Source organism: Monodelphis domestica, chromosome 8 (assembly GCF_027887165.1).
Source record: "Monodelphis domestica isolate mMonDom1 chromosome 8, mMonDom1.pri, whole genome shotgun sequence".
Lineage (NCBI taxonomy): Eukaryota > Metazoa > Chordata > Mammalia > Didelphimorphia > Didelphidae > Monodelphis > Monodelphis domestica.
In genome coordinates this window covers 70,736,492-70,757,413 of record NC_077234.1, presented here as the reverse complement: position 1 = coordinate 70,757,413, position 20,922 = coordinate 70,736,492, and the positions used below count along the sequence as shown (strand labels likewise).

General features: G+C 45.2%; 1 protein-coding gene across 1 annotated transcript in view; it reads left to right on the top strand.

Annotated features, from left to right (window-relative positions):
* The window catches only part of WNT6 (Wnt family member 6), a 29,274-nt gene extending 12,011 nt beyond the window's left edge, over positions 1 to 17,263 (top strand). The window contains exons 2-4 of the mRNA XM_056808273.1: positions 12,753 to 12,973; positions 13,279 to 13,622; positions 16,278 to 17,263. Of these exons, the coding sequence (XP_056664251.1) occupies positions 12,753 to 12,973; positions 13,279 to 13,622; positions 16,278 to 16,739 (1,027 nt within the window). The 3' untranslated portion in view covers positions 16,740 to 17,263. The remainder of the gene's footprint in view (positions 1 to 12,752; positions 12,974 to 13,278; positions 13,623 to 16,277) is intronic.
* Positions 17,264 to 20,922: the final 3,659 nt, after the last annotated feature.

The window sequence follows — 20,922 nt, the reverse complement described above, 5'->3', positions numbered from 1 at the left end:
TATTAGAGTTCTCATTCCAGAACCCAGAAGGCTGGGGTTGTGCTCACACAGCAGTGCTGGAGCAGGATTTGGACCTGGGTCCGACTATGCCAACTTCTCCAATACACCGATTCTCATTTTAAGGACTACCAGGGGTAGCGTGATCTCTTAAACTCTTCTAGATGCCTATAAACATCTTCATTCAGCTACTTCCTACGAGCAATTTAGGATGCCCAGGATTCATATTTCTTTTCTCTTACTATCCCTCTCTCATGTCTCTTACAAATAGCTCCCTGTCTCTGGGTCTCAGTTTCCCACAGTATTGCTGTTCAGGCATAGACTGGAGAAGGTGGCCTTGGAGCTTCTTTCCAGCTGTGCTCTTCTGTGACTCGATGACTGATAAAGTAAAGATAATCATCTCTTTAGAGCTAGAAGGCATTGTAGAGGCCATCTAGTCCAAGACTCTCATTATAGAGATCAGGAACCAAGTCCCAGAGAAGTCAAGTGATTTGCCTAAAGTCACCCAGGTAGTAAATAGTTGAACTGGGATATGAATCCAGATGTTCTGATGCCAAACCTAGAGTCTTTCCACTGTTCTGCACTGTCATCTATGTCTAGATTACCTCCAAGTTTCCTCTATCGATTAAAAAAAGCACCCTTCCCTTCTGTATTGTTATTCATTTTAGATAGAAGAGCAGCAAGGGCTGGGCAATAGGGGTTAAGTGACTTACCCAGGGTCACACAGCTGGGAAGTGTCTGAGGACAAATTTGAACCCAGGTCCTCCCAACTCCAGACTTGGGACTCTATCCATTGTCTACCTAGTTGTCCTTCTTTCTGTTTTATGACTAAGTGTGGGAAGTCATAAAGGAAAGCAAATTGGTGACCTGTGAAGGGCCTTGAACACTGAGGTTAGGAAGTTTGGATTTTTTCTTATAAGAAATAGAAAACCATTGAGGTATTTTCTCACATATATGTATATGACTATTTATATATACATAATACATAGATTATACATAGATAAATATAGGTCTATATATTTCATGTTTATAATATGCATATATGAGAGAGAAGAAAAGAGAGAGAGGGAGAGGGAGAAGAGAGAGGAGTGAGGGAGAGAAATGGAGAAAGAGACAGAGGGAGAGAGACAGAGGAGACAGAGAGAGGAGAAAGAAAGGAAGAGAGAGGGAAAAAGAAAGAGAGAGGGAAAGAGAAAGAGAGGGAAGGAGGGAGAAAGGGAGGGAGACAGAGAGAGGAGAAAGGGAAAAAGAGACAGAGGGAGAGAGAAAGAAAGGGAGATAGAGACAGAGCAAGGGAGAGGATAAAGAGAGAAACACCGAGAGAGAGAGAGAGAGAGAGAGAGAGAGAGAGAGAGAGAGAGAGAGAGAGAGAGAGAGAGAGAGAGAGAGAGGGATAGAGACAAACAGAGGGAGGCAGACAGAGAGAAAAGGAGAGACAGAGGGAGAGGGAGGGAGATAGAGAGAGAAGAGAGAAACAGAGAGAAGAAGAGAGACAGAGATGGGGGGGGGGGAGCCAGAGAGGGTGAGAGAGAGACAGAGATTTTATGACATAATGCCCAGAGAACTGGCCTTAGAGTCAGGAAGACCTGGATTATGTCTTGCTTTTCAGAATATACTGATTATTGTGACTCTGAGCAATCACTTAACTTCTCATTGCACCAGGTAGCTCCTAAAGATTTTTTGTGTGTAGGTTTTACATTTAGAAAGATAGATATGGTCAGATAGATGGTAGCTTTTTTCTGTTTATAAAATACTTTCTTCACAACTACTTAGGATACAGGCATCATTAATACAGTACATATATGTATATCATATATATATATATATATATATATATATATATATATACACACAGTATCATAAACCTGATTTTCCAGACGAGGGAAGGGGCTCTTCCAAGGTCACAAAGTTTAGTAGGAGTCAAGAGTTGAGATTTGAAGGAGCAAGGTCCCATTCCTGGTCCCATGATCTTTTCACCATGCCCTGTACATATCTTTCTTGCTCCATCTGGGAGTGAAGATGGAGAGGAAAAGGGCACGACCATACCTGGATATAGTGACCATCTAATCCTGTCCTGACTGCCTTTTATCTCTTTTAGGCTTTACCCCATTTCTTCTAGGTCCAAAGCTGGTTGGTTAGTTGGGCTCATTAGACCTTGACCAGCACCCTCTCCTCCTCACAAAGAGACACTGACTTCTCTGAGATGGTGGGAGTCACCTGGCCTCTGCGCCTCAGTTTCCTTATCTGTAAAATGATGGCCTTTGAGCTGGAGGGCTTTGGATCTGTGATTTGGACCCTATGCCTTCTCAGTCTAGGATCTGTGTGGCTGCAGAGTGCCTTCTCATTCACCACTTATGGGGGATGAAGGAAAGTTTCGAGCATTCATCAAGGAGGTGGGAAGGGTAGAGAGAGTGGATAGCTGAGGAGAGGGGGCAAGGAAGAATGAAAGGATGTCATTCCTTCCTAGAATAGAACAAAACCTTGTGGTGGAGGGGAAGCCCTAGGGATCAACTAACTCAAGCCCCTTACGGCCACAGGCATGGCTAGTGAGCCTTGGAGGGGTAAAGTGACCTGACCAAAGTCATTTAGCTCCTTACTGGTAGAGGCAGAGCCAGACCCTGGTTCTCTCCACTCCTAGATAGGTTCTCTCCATTGTAAAATACTGCCTCTTCTCTACAGTTTCACCTCCCTCCTGTGACTGTAGAACGAGAGAGAGGAGAGGAAGGCCAGGAAGGCAGGGATCATGTCTATCTGGGGGTCCTGGAGGGACTGAACAGTCCCGTCCTCCCCCAGGGGCAGCACTCTCCCTGAGCAGCCTCTCCACTCCTCCCCCAACCCCCAACACCAACCCCAGGGCTCCACAGCTGGTAAACAATCCATGTTCTCAGGCAGCCGGCCAGCCAGTTTAGGGGGCAGGACCAGGACTAAGCGTGGCCTCTTCCTTCCCTGCCAGGGCAGTCTCCCCACTCACCCTCCTCTGCCCATAACCCCCAGAGAGCTGACGCGGTCATGGATTACTCCCTCCTCCTTCCTACCTCTCACATCCTGATTCTAGTTTGGGGAAGACAGGAGAAAGGAGGGGAGAGTCCGGGCAGTGTGACCTTGGAAAGATAAGACCATTTAACCTTGGGAGAACAGGGAGTTTGGTGGGGGTTGGGGGGGTGGAGCAGGGGAATAATGAGGAACTGGAGAAAGGAGAGTGCTGGTGGGGTGGATTGAGGGGGTGAGGAGAAGCATGGCCACATGGATGGACTATCTCAGGCATAGACAGAAAATCCAAGAGACCATCTCCTGGGCTTTTTAACGTCCAAATGAGAAGGGTGAGAGGCCAGAGGGTCAGGGAACAGGGAATGTCAACAGGGACCAGATTGGGAGGAGGACCTTCTCCATAAATTCTCCCATTTCCACAGGAGACAACCCTGACCATTGAGGATGTGGTCATTAGGCTTTCGAGGCCTGCTTTAATTCTCCATATTCACTGCTCCCTAAAGTTAGGGCTAAAATCCTCAGGGATGTTCTAGGGATCAGGCGCTGACCCCATCTTTCTGCTCTTCAGACCCATTTGTCAGAGCCATGGAGCATCTATGGGCTGCCTGGGTCCTCCAGAAATCCTCCCTTCCTAAGCTATGAGGCACCATGGGCTGCACACCTACGTCAGGCAATATAGGGGTTTCTTTTCTGCTGAGAGATGTTTCTCTGGGGTCTAAATGGACTGGGGGGGGGTGGTAAGAGTTAGTCTGGAGAGGAGGTCTGAGGACCGCAACTTCATGGCTTCCCGAGTCCACTTCTTATAGCATCTCACAGTGTTAAAAAAAAAAAAAGACCTGTATTCCTTTCTATAAAAACTAACTCTACAAACACTAACTCCTTTCTGTTTTCAGTGGAGAAATCCATAGCTCTCATGCAAATGATTGTTCAGTGGCTATTAGTGAAGACACACAGTTGCTAAGCAAAAAAAAAAAATGTCTGGCACCTTCTCACTTACTCTCTGTGTCTCTCTAACTTCCTGGAATTCCCTTAATCACTCAGCTCTCTCCACTGCCCCAATTCACCCAGATAGGTGTCATCTTAAAGTCTTTAATTCTCAACTTCCTCATCTCTAAAAGGGAAATAATAATGTAGGCTACACTTACCTCACAGGGATGTTCTGGGAAAAATGTTCTGTTAATTGGAAAGATCTTTCTATCTATCTATCCATCCATCCATCTACCCATGCACTATCCATCCTCCATGCATCCATCCATTCATCCTTCCATCCATCTATCCATCACCTATCTATCTATCTATCTATCTATCTATCTATCTATCTATCTATCCATCCATCCATCTACCCATCTACCATCCATCCTCCATCCATCTTTCCATCTATCTATCTATCTATCTATCTATCTATCTATCTATCTATCTATCTATCCATCCATCCATCTACCCATCTACCATCCATCCTTCCATCCATCTATCCATTATCTATCTATCTATCTATCTATCTATCTATCTACCCATCCATCCATCTACCCATCTACCATCCATCCTCCATCCATCTTTCCATCTATCTATCTATCTATCTATCTATCTATCTATCTATCTATCTATCCATCCATCCACCCACCCATACACCATCCATCCTCCATCCATCTTTCCATCTTTCTATCTATCTATCTATCTATCTATCTATCTATCTATCTATCTGTCCATCCATCCACCCACCCATACACCATCCATCCTCCATCCATCTTTCCATCTATCTATCTATCTATCCATCCATATGTATGTATACACACAGTCTTGTGATAATGGTGATTATTATGATGACCATGCTAAGCTTCCAAATGACCTCTTAGCTCCCAGTTTTCCCTCCTTTTTCTGTCAAATCTCCCATTCTCACTGTGTAGTAATTTTCAGCCATTAGTCTGAGAGTGGGGTGATATCTGATTAAAGTAATTCATATTAGGATGTGAATGAGGAATAGATTTACCCATCCTGCCAGTTATATTTTATTTGTACTTATTTATTTAAAACCCCTACCTTCTGTCTTAGAATCAATACTGTCTTTTGGTTCCAAGGAAGAAGAGTGGTAAGGGCTAGGCAATGGGAGTTAAGTGACTTTCCCAGGGTCACACAGCTGGGAAGTGTTTGAGGTCAGATTTGAACCTAGGACCTCCTGTTTCTGGCCTGGCTCTCAATCCACGGAGCCTCGCATTTACATTTTAAAATAAATGCTCTTTAAAATTTTTTTTAAAATAAGGAACTTAGATTCACTGTAGTCTAATTCATAGAATCTATATGAGAGATTTTTCTACATACAACCAACCTTCGTGGAGCCTTGGGTATGGAGGTATGGTCAATGTGTACTTGGACAAGTAGAATACCAATGAGGCAGTGAAGAGATCAAATGAGGTGCTCTAGAGCCATCAGAGAGGGGGTAGAAGTACTAACAACAGAGGTTCTGGGAAAAGGAAAGAGGATGACCTCCAACAAGTCTTTAGCTGAAAGGTCAAGATGTTTTTTGTAAGTGGAATAAAAGGTTCACCGATAGAGACTGTTAAGCCTGACTTTCATTTTAGAATTGAGGAAGCTGAGGACCAGAATGCTACTGACATATAGCAATGGAGCATCATAGAGTCCTAAGATCTACTTCCTTTTACAACCATTTTTTGCTCTTTTCTGACCTGCACATCTAATGAGGTGAAGAATGGTAGGTGAGAGGATGAGAGGAACCAGGGGAATTGTTACATATGCAGGGAGGTAAAATTGACAGTAAGCAGCAGGGATTTGAACCCAAGTCCTCTCATTCTGAAGGCAATTCTTTATCTAATGTTCCAAGCTGGTGTCTAGAGAGTGGTATAAGATGGGAGGGGCACGAACTTGGAAAGATTCTGAAAGTGGAGAAAGAGGAAGAAAGGGAAGAAACAAGCATTTATGAGGTGCCTACTATGTGCAAGGCATCTTATAAATATCTCATTCAATTCATGGGAATTGGATGTAATTATCATCCCCATTTTAAAAGTGAGGACACTGAGGCAAAAAGAGGGAAAGGGACTTGTCCGAGGTCACACAAATAGTATCTGAGGTTGGATTTGAATTCATATCTTCCTGACTCCAAGACCAGTGCTCTAACCATTGAGCAACCTAGCTTCCCCTTAAGGAAATCACTTGGCTTTTCTGGAAATGTTTCCTCAACTGTAAAATAAGGGGGTTAGACTAAGTCCCTTTTAGCTCTAGATCTATGATACCCTTTGACACTACTCCTCCCTTCCCTATCATCCCTATCTTTCAGCTAGAGAACTGTTGGAATATCTCTCTGCAAGATAGTAATTGAGGGACTGTAGCTTCCCTCTGCCTGTTACTATTACCCTTAGGCTTCTCTTCTCCAGACCAACTCATCTCTCACCCTACTGATCCACATCTGCTTACCTCATTGGATGTGCAGGCCAGACCTGGGCTTCTGAACCAACAGGAGATGGTCATAAAAGGAAGTTAACCTCAGGGCTTCCATCTCCTCCAGACATGTGCTCTTTCTGTAATTTACTTCCTCTTCCAATTTCCACCCCACTCAGTCCTAACAGGATTTAGGAAGGGCTGCAGCAAAGGATCAAGATTTAATTATTTGAGAATATGACCTTCAACAGACATGTGCAAAGCCACAGACCTCTGGGTGGTCCTGGGTTAAGCTAGAGCCACCATTGGCACAGGGAAGACATGGACAGTGATTGGTAGATGTGAGAACTGAGGGGAGGGAACTTGGATGGTTTCCTTAAAGATAGAGGGGTCTGAGGACTAAGGGGTGGTTGGTTGGAGAGGTTTTTGGTCTGAGAGGGGGTGCTTTGAGAGTTGGCTCTAAAGGAAGCTGGAGGTGGAGGCCCCTGAGACTGTTTCTCCATTTTGGTCATGTGAGTAATAGGGACTGATCTCCTTTCTTTGCCTCAGCTATCTAAGGGCTTGGGCCTTTTGGCCCAGCCTAAACAGAAGGGGGTATTTAAGCCCTATTCCCTTCTCTCCCCTTGCTCTCTCCCTCTCTCTCTCTATCTCTAATTCCTTTATTCCTCCTGTTTGTAATTAAACTCTATAAAAGGTTGACGGCTGACTTGAGTTTTCATTTAGGAATTACATAGCTGAATTCCTTGGCGACCTTAAATTAATATATATCAGTCTTTTAAAGTGATTTCCTTGTCACAATCTTCAATCACTTCTTTTCTACTGGCTCTTTCCCTATTGCCTATAAACATTTCCAAATGTCTCCCATTCTTGAAGGACCTCTGACTCTAGCCACCCCGTCAAGCTCTCACTCTTCCCTCTTTCACCATCAAATGCCTCCAATAAGGCCTTGCTGCTTTCCTGTCTCCATTTACCTTCCACTCATTTCTTCAATACCTTGTAGTCTGGCTTCCAAACCTACCACTTAATGGAAACTGTTCACAGTTATCACTGATCTTAACTCATTTTCCTGCTCATCCTTTTTCCAGTGGAGATCCTTCGAGACATCTCTGTAGCTTCTGAAACTGTCAGCCATTCCCTTCTTCGAGCCATTTCTCTTCACTTCGTTGTTCCTTCTCCTTTGCTGAGTCATTTGCCCATTTCTTGTCCCCTTCCTGTAGATTTCCTGGATCTTCATCTCTCTCTAGGCTCTCCCTTGCTGACTTCTTCCGCTCCCACGGTTCATCGTCTTCTACAAAGAAGGCTCTCAAATCTGTTTCTAGCCCTAAGTTTTCTCCTAACTCCAACCTTGAATGGCCAGCTGCCTGCTGAGTATTTCTGGCTAGGAGATATTCTATCAGGAACTCAGTTTTAACAATCCTAGCTCACTTTGAAACTTCCCCAGTTTCTTAATTGGGGGCATGAGCTTCTTTGTGTCACAGAGGTTCAAAACCTTGGAATCATCCCCGAGTCTTCCTTTCCCCTCATCCAATCAGTTGCCAAGTCTTGTCAGTTCTTTTCTCCATCTCTTTGATGGGTCCCTTTTTCTCCATCCACATGGCTACTGCCTGAGTTCAGGCTCTCCTCACCTCTTACCTAGACCCTTCTAGTGGCCTCCTAATATGAGTCCTCTCTTGCTTCTAGCCTCTGCCCTTATCTACCTTTTCTTGTCTTCACAGAGCTTTCCTCTTTCACAAAATCTTCTGTGGTTCTTTTTAAGATAAAATACAACCTTCCCACCATTGTATTTAAAACCTTTTCACATTCCATCTCCAGCCTACTTTCCCAGATATTTCACATTACTTTCCTTCAGCAAACCCATCTACTTGCTGTAGAGTTCCCAATTCAGCATTCCAAATCTTCTTCTTTCCCATACCTGGAGAACTTTGTCTATTTGGAGACAGCTAGGCTGTGCAGGGGGATAGAGTGCTGGACCTGGAGTCAGGAAGGTTTGAGTTCAAATATGACTTAATACTGTTAGGTGGCTCAATGGATAGAGAGCCAGGATTGGAGATGGGAGCTAGGTTTTGACACTTCCTACCTGTTGATCTTGGGCAAGTCACTTAACCCCCATTGCCTGGCCCTTACCACTCTTCTGTCTTGGAACCACTACACAATATTGAATCTAAGATGGAAGTGAAGAATTAAAAAAAAACTTACAAGCTGGGTGACCCTGGGTAAGTCATTTAGACTGTTTACCTCAATTTTTTCAATTGTAAAATGGGATAATAGCATCTGTTTTTTGAGGTTGTTAAGATTGAATGAGATAGAGGGCAGCTAGGTGACTCCATGGATTGAGAGGCCTAGAGACAGGAGGTCCTGAGTTAAAATCTGATCTCACTAGCTGTGTGACCCTGGGCAAGTCACGTAACCCCCATTGCCTAGCCCTTACAGCTCTTCTACTTTGGAATAAATAAACAGTATTGAGTCTAAGACAGAAAGTAAGGGTTTTTTTTTTTTTAAAAAGAGATCAAATGGGATAACATTTGTAAAAACACTTAACAGTGCCTGGCACATCGTAGGCACTATAGAAATGCCAATTTCCTTTCCTATTTGATCAATCAAACATTTATTAGATGCCTACTATTTATTCAAGAGCCTGAAACATAGGAGGCATTCTGCTAGGTGTTGGGGGTACAAATAAAAAAAATACAGTCCCTGACCTCAAGGAGTCTACATTGTACTTTTAGAATCTATAGCTTCTTTCAAGGCTCAGCACCAGTGCCATTTCTCCTGTGAATCATCCTCTGATTCATTAGCAGTCTCTTCCTCCTCAAATTATTTTATATTTATTTATTTACATGTGGTGTTGTACAATAGAATGTAAATTCCCTAAGGGCAGAGATTGTTGGTCAAAATTTTAGTTTTTCTCTGCCTTGTACCATGCCTTCAAAGTGGTAGGGACTGAATATATTTTTTAAAATGGTATCAAACAGGACCTCTTCTTCAGTTTGGATGATGTTTGAATTACTTCTCTTCATGTCCTGCCCTTTGCTCCTACCGACTATCTTAGTTAGCTTCTCCCACTTTCCCCCCTCATACTGGTTTTGATGAGTTCAGAATCTGATCTCTCTCATGCCATTTAAACACTGAACAACTACTGTCTGCCCAGTGTTGAACTATATTTAGTGGAAATGATAAAAATAATACACTATGGGACAGTTAGGTGACTCAGTGAATAATCAGGTCTGGGTTCAAATTTAGCCTCAGACACTTCCTTGCTGCATGACCCTGGGCAAGTCACTCAACCCCCATTGCCCAGCCCTTACCACTCTTCTGCCTTGGAACAGATACTTAGTATGGATTATAAGCCAGCAAGTAAGTGTTAAAGAAATTAATAATATTGTAACTTCAGGGCTGATTTATAGAACTAGACTTATATATGAAGAAATCAGAAAATATATTTTATATTGATTTGTGATTGAGGGATCATAGTATTTAGAGCTAAAAAGGATCTTAGAGATAAAATAGCAGCCCATTCTTTTTTGGTTTTTGATCATGGCCTTTATTTTTTATTTTGGGGGAAATTTTATTTAATTAGTTAATTTACAATATTTTCCCATGGTTACATAAGAATTGTGTTCTTTCCCTCCCCTCCCCCTAACCATGTGCAATTCCACTGGGTTTTACATGTGTCACTGATCAAGACCTATTTCCATATAATTGATATTCACATTAAGGTGATCTTTTACAGTCTATATCCCCAATCATATCCCCATCGACTCATGTGATCAAGCAGTTCTTTTTCTTCTGTGTTAATATTCCCACAGTCCTTCCTCTGGATGTAGATAGCTTCTTTCTCATAAGACCCTCAGAGATGTCCTGGATCATTGCATTGCTGCTAGTAGAGAAGTTCATTACGTTCGATTGTACCACAATGTATCAGTCTCTGTGTACAATGTTTTCCTGGTTCTGCTTCTTTCACTCTGCATCACTTCCTGGAGGTTGTTCCAGTCTCCATGGAATTCCTCCAGTTCATTATTCCTTTGAGCACAATAGTATTCCATCACCAACATATACCACAATTTGTTCAACCATTTCCCAATTGATGGCCACCCCCTCATTTTCCAATTTTTTGGCACCACAAAGAGCGTATCTATAAATAATTTTGTACAAGTATTTTTCCTTATTATCTCTTCTAGCAGTCCATTCTTTAAAAAAAAATAGTGTTTAAAAAGGAATATTTACTTTAAAAATAAAGAACAGAAGTACAAATATTTCCTTTCAGCACATTGGGGGAGGTACACTTCACTTCAGTCTCTGGGGACAGTGGGTTCAGACTTAATGACATTTCTACTTAACATTGATTGGCCTATGTTATTATATATAATGTATGTATGCATATATAATGTGTATAAAGTTTCTGTTACATCCAAGTGCAACAGATATGAGTTAACCGAGTCTAGCATCTACACATATTTTTTTACAGATCAGGGAACAGGCTCAGGGGGATTAAGTGATTGGTTAAAGGGTTCAAATCAAGGTCTCCTGACTCCAAAGTGTTGGGTCCTTCTCTATTGGCAGGAGTATTGAAGTCATCAGACAAAAGAGAAGTAATCATCTTTGTGCCGTTAACCTCACAGAGTTGTGAGAGAAATGCTTTGGAAATCTCAAAATGCTTTCCAACGCTTGGGTTACTATAGTTACTATGTGAATCAATAACCCTCAATGCTCTCAAATCCTGTGCTATTCTCATCCAGGACTTCCCATCGATACTATGCATGCAGGATCCATTCAGTGTGTCATATGGGTCAGGCTGGATCTTTTTGAATCTTTGAGATGCTGATGTAGCACTGGGAAATGACATCTGCCAATTGTCATTTTCTGATGATATGAATGACTCACCTCCTTTTCCTGTAGTAATTCCCCAACCATTTCTTTCATAACACTTCTCCTGTGTAGGGCATCCTTGGTTAGCTGCTGGCAATATACTTCAGTTCAGTCAATCAATGAGCAGTTCTTTGCTTATTATAAACATTTCAATATCGACACTATATGCTAGACACTGTGCTGGGTGCTGGGCACTCAAATACATGTGAGACAGTCCTCACCCATGAAGAGCTTACATATTTTCTAATAAATACAGGATATGTTCAAAATAAAGGCACACTGGGTTGGAGGGGCACCAACAATTGTGGGAGTCAGGAAGGAAAGAAACATTTGTTACATGCCTATTACGTGCCAGGCACTAGGCTAAGTGCCTTACAAATATATCATTTGATGCTCACAGCATCCTTGGCAGGGAGGCACTGTTATTATCCCCAGTTTATAGTTGAAGAAGCTGAGGTAGACGGAGGCTAAATGTTTTCCCAGATTCATACAACTAGTAAGAGCTCAAGACTGGATCTGAATTTGGATTTTCCCAGACACCAAGCCCAGTGTCCTAGCCACTGGACCTGGAGAAAAGTCTCTTGAAAGAGGTGACCTTGAGCTGACTCTAGAAAGGATAGAGGAGTTGTGAGAGGTTGGAATGAGGAGGGAGGGAACATTCCAGGCACAAGGGACAACTTGTAAAAAGATCAGAGATGGATGGAAAGAGACAGACATGGGGATAGGTGAAAGGGGAGGGGAGGACAGAGGGATGGTCAAGGGGAACCTAGGGAAGAAACAGCATAGACATGGGAAATAGGGCAATGTGAGAAGGGGGAGCAGCCAGGAAGATGAAGGGAGATAACCATGGGGATATGGGAGGAGAGAGAGAAGCAGGGAGAGCCAAGGCATATATGAGATAGGATGGGATAATCGGGAAGGGAAGACGTGGTGGGAGAGGGAAAGAAGAAAAAAAGAAGAGACACTAAGGGGCACATACAGGAAGGGGAAGAGATACCAATTGGGGGTGAAATAAAAAGAAGATTGGGGACATGAAGAGGAGGATGTAGTGAAAGTCGGTGACAAGAAAGTGGGCAAAAGAGAACCATAGAAACACACAAAGACACATTTTGACTCAGAGAAGTAGACAGAAAGGTTATGTGGAAAAAAGAGAAGACATAAGATGGGGGAACCTAAAGAGAGGAGAGACAGGAGAAAAGAAAGTAGGAAAATAGGAAAGGAGAGAGTTTAAGATTAGAAAAAGAATGGAGAAGAAAAGGAATAGAGGAAAGATGGAGGTGCAAATAGATTGAGGGAAGAGACATGGAAGAAAGCAGAAAGGAAAAGAGAGGAGGGGATAGGTAGATAAAGACAAACAAGAAAAGGGATAGAGAAGAGAACCAACCAGTGATGAAGAGAGAAAGGATTACTGTCTATGACATGATCCTATGAGAGGAGTGTGGGCCTTGGGGGGCATGGTGTAAGAACTGCCCTTGCTCCTCCCCAACTTAGCTGCTTCTCTGCCCCCCCAGGGCTGTGGGCAGCCCCCTGGTCATGGACCCCACCAGCATCTGCCGGAAGGCTCGGCGGCTAGCGGGACGGCAGGCAGAGCTGTGTCAAGCTGAGCCCGAGCTGGTGGCGGAACTGGCACGGGGTGCCCGGCTAGGTGTAAGGGAGTGCCAGTTCCAGTTCCGATTCCGACGCTGGAATTGTTCCAGCCACAGCAAGGCCTTTGGGCGAATCCTGCAGCAGGGTCAGTGGGAGTCCTGGGCCTGGGTAGGAGGGTGGGAAAAGGGGGGGGGGAGGGGAAGGGAAGGGAGCTCTCTCCCCCCAGGGGCTAAGATTGATGGAACTGGAGGGTTTAAAGTCTGGGGAGGAAAGAAAAGGGCCTGACCAGAACCTTATCTCCCAGTCCAATTATGGTGGACTTATGCCCCCTGACAAAGTAGGTCCAGACTGCTGAACCCCTCCTCCATCCTACCCTAGTGCCCTGAATCCAGCCTCCAGAGTTCTTACCTACCCTTCCCTCCACCCCCATCCCCTTGGCTGTTCCCTCAGATATCCGGGAGACAGCCTTCGTCTTTGCCATCACAGCAGCTGGGGCCAGCCATGCAGTGACCCAGGCCTGCTCCATGGGAGAGCTGCTGCAGTGTGGCTGCCAAGCCCCCCGTGGGCGAGCCCCACCCAAGCCTCCTGGGCTCCCCAGCCTCTCTGGGACTCCGGGTCCTCCAGGCCCTGGGGGTTCCCTAGATGGCAATGCAGCCTGGGAGTGGGGGGGCTGTGGGGACGACGTGGACTTCGGGGATGAGAAGTCCCGGCTCTTCATGGATGCTCGGCACAAGCGGGGACGGGGTGATATCCGGGCATTGGTGCAGCTACACAACAACGAGGCTGGACGGCTGGTGAGGCTTCCAGGAGGGCCTGGGGTGGGGCAACGTGGTGGGGGGGAATGGCATGCCAGGGAACAAGGGGTGGGAACTGGGGCAGGGTGTGGAAAATGAACTTGGAGAAGCTGGGATGTGTAGAAGGGATGAAAGGACTGGACTCAAAAAAGGGGTGGTGGATTAGGGGTGGGACCTGGGAGGAGAAGGATGAGGGATAATGGGTAGGACCTCGGGGCTGGGCTGAGCCAGTTGAGGAGTGACAAAGGGCTGTGATATTGAGCAATGGCTTTAATCCTAGTCAAGCTAAGCTTACTTTGATGGAAGCAGTCAACTAGTCAATCAGTTAGTCAACAAGCATTTAATTGAGCTAAGCATTGTGGGTACCAAGAAAGATAAAAGTGTCCCCCCAAACCTATGATGGTTCCTGTTTTTAAAGAACTTGAATTCTGATGGGGGAGCTAACATTATATATATGTTTATACAAGATACCTACTGAGTGTAGTTCTTGTTTCAGTCATGCCCAATTCTTTTTGACCCTATTTGGGGTTTTCTTGGCAGAGACTGGAGTGGTTTGCCATTTCCTTTTCTAGTTCATGTGGCAGATGAGGAAACTGAGGCAAACAGAGTTAAGTGACTTGACCAGAGTCATACAGCTAGGAAGTGTCTAAGGCCAGATCAGATCTTCCTGACTCCAGGCCCAGTGCTCTATCCACTGTGCCACCTAGCTGCCCCTACAGAGTGGGCAGAAGGTAATCTGAAAGAGGAAGGCTTCCCACTGAAGGTGGGCTTTGAACTGAGTCTTGAGGGAAGCCAGGATTCACAGAACAGTAGAAACAGCACACAATCTGGAGTCAGAGAGTAGGGTTGATTTCAATACTGAATCAACTACTTATTACTTATGAGACCTTAGGCAAGTCACCTAAACTGTAGAATGAAGCAGCTAGGCTAGGTGACTTCCAAGTCCCTTCCAGTTACATGATCAAATCCATCCAAATGTCACCTTCACTTAATCAGCTTCTCCCACACCCCCTAGGCCTGGTCCTCTACTCTAACATTCCTAGCTTGTTTCTTTTCTCTCAACTGTTTGTCCTGTTCCCCTTCTTCCATAATGGGAATGCCAAGGGACTATCATTCAATCAGAGAAATGAAATATTGTTTTCTGAGGAACTTGGGTTGGGGGCAGAAACAGCAGGACTTCACAGCTAGAATTCCTGTGCAATCATCTGACCTTAGTCAAACTACAGTTTCACACCATGTTATTGCCCTGCTCCCCCCCAAGTCTCCCATCACTCAACAACTTCTGCCCCCCCCCCCCAACTCACAACCTTTAGGCCTCTGATATAAACATCTACCTTAGGAGGACTAGAACTCTTGGGTTTCCATCTCAGCTGTAGGTTTCACTCTTACTCCATACCTCAGTTTCTCCCTGTGCAGGATGCCCTGGAATTTCCCCCTACACATTCATCTTCCATTCCCATTTGTGACAGCTGGGCCTCTTGTGGTCCTGAGAAGTAGGGGATGGGGTGGTGGGGAGGAACTGGAGGGTGGTGTTGGGACAGGCCCACATATTTGTTTGGAAGGGTGAGCCGCCCCACCAGCCTTGCTCCAGCTCTGAGTCTATGATCAGTCTCTGCCTGGGGACATGAGGGACTGGAATGAGAGTCAAAATGGGAGGAGGGGATGGGGGTGACTGACATCTTATCACCTCCCCTTCCACTCCCAACTCTAGCATCTCATACAATCTCATCTCTTGTTTTTTTCCTCTTTACACCAACCCCCATGCCCCTCTCCACCTCCCCAACACTCAACATCTGCATTCCTGGCTCTTTTCATCATTGGTTCATGTCTCTTCTCTGTCCCTTCCCTTTTTGGCTTTATCTGCCTACCCCCTCCTCTCTTTTCCTTTCCTTCTTTCTTCCATGTCTCTTCCCTTATTCTGTTTTCACCTCTATCTTTCCTCTATTCTCTTATTTGCCATATTTTACTAATTCCCTTTTCTTTCCCATTTCCCTACTTTCTTATGTTTCTCCATCTTATTTCTTCTCTCTTTCCGCTCCAACATATCTTTATTTCTTTGTCAAAACGTGTCTCTGTGGTTCTCTTTTGCTGTCTTCTCTTCACTGGTTTTCACTCCATCTTGCTCATCATTTCCCCAACCTTCTTTTTATTTCACCCTCCAACAACCTGATGTCTCTTCTCCTTCCTGGATGTACCACCTTGGTGTCTCTTCTTTTTTCTTCTTTCCTTTTCCCATCCCTCAATGTCTTACCGTACTGATTATCTCATCTCCCATGCCCCTTAACTGCCCTTGCTTCTCTCTCACCTCCCATATTCCTATGGTTATTTCCCTTCAATCTCCTGGCTGCTCCCCCTTCTCACATCGCCGCGTTTCCTATGGCTTTTTCTGGCACTCTCCAACATCTTTTCCATGTCCCCCCTGACGCTCCCTTTCCCTCTCATTTCACCTATTCCCATCCCTGCCTCTCCCCTCTATCCCTCACCTCCCGTGTCCCACTGGCTCTTCCCCCTCCCATGCTCCCTTCCGGCTTTCTCACCTCCTTTACGTCCCCACTGCTTCTCCCCTGCCCCTCGACCCCCTGGGCCGCCTGACCTTCATGCCCTGCCTGACTGTCTCTCTCCTGCCCCATCCCCGATGTTTCCCCGCCCCCGCAGGCGGTTCGGAGTCACACTCGCACGGAATGTAAGTGCCACGGCCTCTCAGGCTCCTGCGCCTTGCGCACCTGCTGGCAGAAGCTGCCCCCGTTTCGGGAGGTGGGAGCCCGGCTGTTGGAGCGCTTCCACGGCGCCTCCAGGGTCATGGGGACCAACGACGGCAAGGCCTTACTGCCGGCTGGCCACACCCTTAAGCCTCCAGACCGCGCTGACCTACTCTACGCCGCGGACTCGCCAGATTTCTGCTCGGCCAACCGGCGGACGGGCTCACCGGGCACGCGAGGCCGCGCCTGCAACAGCAGCGCCCTGGACCTGAGCGGCTGCGACCTGCTGTGCTGCGGCCGGGGACACCGACAAGAGAGCGTGCAGCTTGAGGAGAACTGTTTCTGCCGCTTCCACTGGTGCTGCGTGGTGCAGTGCCACCGCTGTCGCGTGCGCAAGGAACTCAGCCTCTGCCTGTGACTCGGACGTGCCCTTGCCTCGCGCCCCTGGCCCGCAGAGGCTTGAGCCTGTGTCTCAGGGCCGCTAGCGACAGCCGGCTAGACCCTGGCGGAGAACGTGGCCTCCAGCTGGCCCCAGCTTCGGGAGTATTTATCCTCTAACCGAGAGCTTGGGCAAGGGACGCCTGTGTTCTCGAATCCTCGTGGCCCATCGATCGAGGAGTAGAGACCAATGCATGCAGGGAAAGGGACTATCGAGAGACAACGAGCCACCTGGGGACCCAAGATGGTGGGTGATGCTCTGGATGGCATTCCCTGCCCCAATTCGAATTGGCTCTTCCACCAACATCTCCGGATAAAGATGGAAAGTGGAATGGGGATCAGGGTAATCTTCCAGCACTGCCTGGGGAATGGGAGGAATGGAGAAAGCAAGAGGAATGGCACTGGACAATCGATGGGAGGACCCTAACGACAGGGGCTGGGGAGGGTGCCAAGAGGTGTCAAGGGGGGTGATTTTGATACTAATAAAGTTATTTAAAGCAAATAGACTCACTTCCAGGTTTGGGGAGAAAAGCTGTGGCCAGCCTTTCCAGGTCAAAACTCTGGGAAGGGACACCAAGGATCATGGTGTGGGGCTGTGAAGGGGGAAGGAGGAGAGAGGGTTGTAATGTTTAATGAAGCCCTTGAGGGTTACTGCTTTCCGGTGCTCCAGGGTGGTTCTTTCCTTTGTGAGCTGGATAAACCTTTTCAGAGACCACCTAGTCCAACTCCCTTAGTCTGCAGGCTTTGAGTCTCAGATAGGTGAAATCAACTGCCCAAATCCCAGCCAGAGTTAAGATTTGAATCTGGATCTTTTGCCTTCAAATCCATTCTACCTTCATTGCCTCTTTCCTGGCAGTACTAGTCAGAGGGCTCTTAGAGTGGCATTTTATTACTACCCTCTGGCTTGGTACTTTGCTCAATGTGGCACAGCCACTGAAGTTGGGGGTAAGGGAGAGTAATCTACAACTTGACTTCACTATAACTTATTTAAAGAGTTCCTGGGAAAGGGGAATATAGAGTGTTACACTTTAAAAAAAAAAGACCAGACTAGGCTGGCTAGTTCAACCTCTTTATTTTATAGCTGGGGAAACTGAGCCTAGGGAGGTGAACTCCTCTAAATTCCCAAGTTGCCTTAAATTCCTAGTTCTTAGCAGTAAGTCCTCCTGGTCTTAGTATTTGCCATTTGGGATTATGATTTTTATCAATGTAGGTGATTCCCAGTGAGGGACTTCCTCTGTCAATAAAGTTCAGCACCTCAGTAACTCCTTTTTAAAACCCTTACTTTCCATCATAGTAGCAGTTCTAAGACAGAATAGCAGCAAGGGTTAATCAGGGTTAAGTGACTTTCCCAGTCACACAGGGTCACACAGCTAGGAAGTGACTGAGGACAGCTTGAACCCAGGTCCTCCCTACTCCAGTCCTGGTGCCTTATCCATTATACTGCTTGGGTGCTCCTGTCCCTCAGTACAGTGCTAGGACTTGGATGCAAGGTTTTTCAATTCAGTACATTTGACTTACTATTTATTAAGGACCTACTACATTGTCCTAGGCACTGCAGATACAAAGCTGGAAGGTGACCCAATTCATGCCCTCAAGTGGGAGGGAGAAGTAATGTATACAAATGAATGTGGTGGAAAGAAGCATGTAATAAGGGGAAAGGAAAGGTACAGACATGATGCTACTTCTATATTGATGGCAAAGGAGGCAGCTATGACTTCCCACAACCATCTTTTTGTACCCTAGTTAGAAATGGAAGACTAAGCTTTGTGGATAATGGTCTTGCCCATTGTGGTATTTCCTATGTTCTTATGGTTCCTCCCTCCCATCAGCCATAAAACCTAAGCCACAAGGAGGAAACCTAGTAAGTAGGGATGGAGTTAGGCTCTTTCTTTTTCTCAGTTGGTTTGTTCTTAGACTATATTTGATTTAATTCAACCAAAATTCATAGCCTTCCTTCTCCTTTGGGGAATCTGAGGTACCCTCTTAACCTCTCAAGATTTCACAATGCAATAGCATCTCTCTCTCTCTCTCTGAATTTTAAGACAGAAAAACAACAAGGGCTAGACAATCAGGATTAAGTAACTTGCCCAGGGTCACAGCTGGCCTCCCAACTCCAGACCTGGCACTGTATCCACTGTGCTACCTAGCTACCCCAACAGCATCTCTCATGATCCAAGAAGCTGTTACAAGTAACTTTACCCACTACTACAACATGCTTAAAATATGGACCTGCAGTAAATGATTTTCATTCACAACCAAGTGGGGGGGGGGAAGGATATATTTTATCACAAGGCTGACTAACTCTTTGTATTCACACTCCTTTTCCTTCCTTCTGGATCCCTCTATACTCCCAGAAATGAATCCACTACAAGACCTACTTGAGTTGGTGAAAGAGTTGAGGGAAATGGTTTGCCAGAAATCAGGCTCTTGGACTCTGATGGTTAGTCCAGGACTCTTTCTCTCTTGACAATAAACATGAAAAAGAAAAGAGGCTGGCCATTGGAAGATGGCATTCAAGATTCCTGATTTTGGTCATAGGATCAAGCAGTTTGTGAGGGAGAAAGAAGCGACAGGAGAGTGGAGTCAAGAAAACCAGAATTTGAATTCTGCTTGAGATATTTACTGGCTGTGGGACTCTGAGAAAATCTCTGGGCCAGCTTCCTCATCTGTAAAATGACTTGATGATCTCTAGGACCTCTTTTAGTTTTAAGTCTATGAATCTAAAACAGCTAGGTGGCTGCTAAGAGAAAGGAGAAAAGACTTTTAAAAATCTATAATTCTGTGGCCTAAAGATCTTAATAAACACCATGAATGAAATGCCAGGCCCACAAAGTAAATGATTTTTTATTGCATTAAGACAGAGGCCATGGGGTTCAGAATGAGAGAAGTGAGAGCTTTGCCTCTTGCCTTGGTCAAACTAAGTGTTCTGATCTGGATGCTGCATTTTAAGGTGAGACATTCACAAAATAGAATAAATATCCTCAGTAGGGCAGACAGGATATTGAGGAAAATGGAGATAATTCAGAAACAGTTAATGGAACTGGCAATGACTGGGAGGTGGAATGAGTGGGGCAGACATATGACAGCTATCTTCAAGTATTTGAAAGGCTGTCATGCTGAAGAGAAATTAGACTTGCCCTGAAAGGCTCCATAGAGAACTACAGCAACCAGATGTAGTTGTAGAGAAGTCACTTTCTCCACTGGTGAGAAAATTTCCTAACAATTAGAATTGTCCATAAGTGGAATGGTTTTTTTTTGGGAAGTAGTGAGTCACTGGAGAGTTTCAAGTGGATACCACCTCTTAGAAGTGCTGGAGATAGTACTAAAAAAAACCCCTTACTCCTGTCTTAGAATTGATCTCAAATATTGCTTCCAAAGCAGAACAGTGGTAGGGACTAGGTAATTGGGGTTAAGTGACTTGCCCAAGGTCACATAGCTAGCAAGTAGTATCGAGGTCAGATTTGAACCCAGGACCTCTCAACTTCAGATCTGGTACTCTATCCACTAAGCTACTTAGCTGCCCCTGAAGATAGTGTTAATAAATCTTCAGGTTCATGTTGGGCTAGTTCATTCCAACTCTGAGTTCTGGGACTTTGATTAAAAATATCTCTTTATTTATTTTACAGAGGAGGAAACAGCTTCAGAGGGGGGAATTGTCTCCTTCAGTCACAGTTGACAAATTATAGAGTTAGATTTGAACTCAAACCTTTTGAGTCTAAATCTAAGTGCTCTTTCTACATACAGAACACTACTACTTTTCAAATGGACATCATCTCCAAAACAGAACTGGATATGAGGGATCAAGTTCTCAGCCCTTGTTCAGCATCCATCTGGTACCAGCCAGAATAGTACCATGTATAGTACCATTCTGGTACTATACAGAAATCAAATGGGCCCCAGATTCAAAGGAGTGGGGAGGGGGGAAGCGAGAGGGAAAGGGAAAGGGACAGACAGAGATAGACAGAGAGAGAGAGAGAGACAGAAGAAGTCAGAAGTATCATTTGGATAAAGTCAGAAGAAAAGAAGAAAGATATTCCAGATAGGGGGTTCCAGAAACCTTCCTGTCTGGACTCTGGATTGGCTATTAAGGTAGTTGGATCTATTAATTCAAGATCCTTTACAGGGAGGGGTTGGTTCCTCTTCAACCTTAGGCCAGAGTTCTG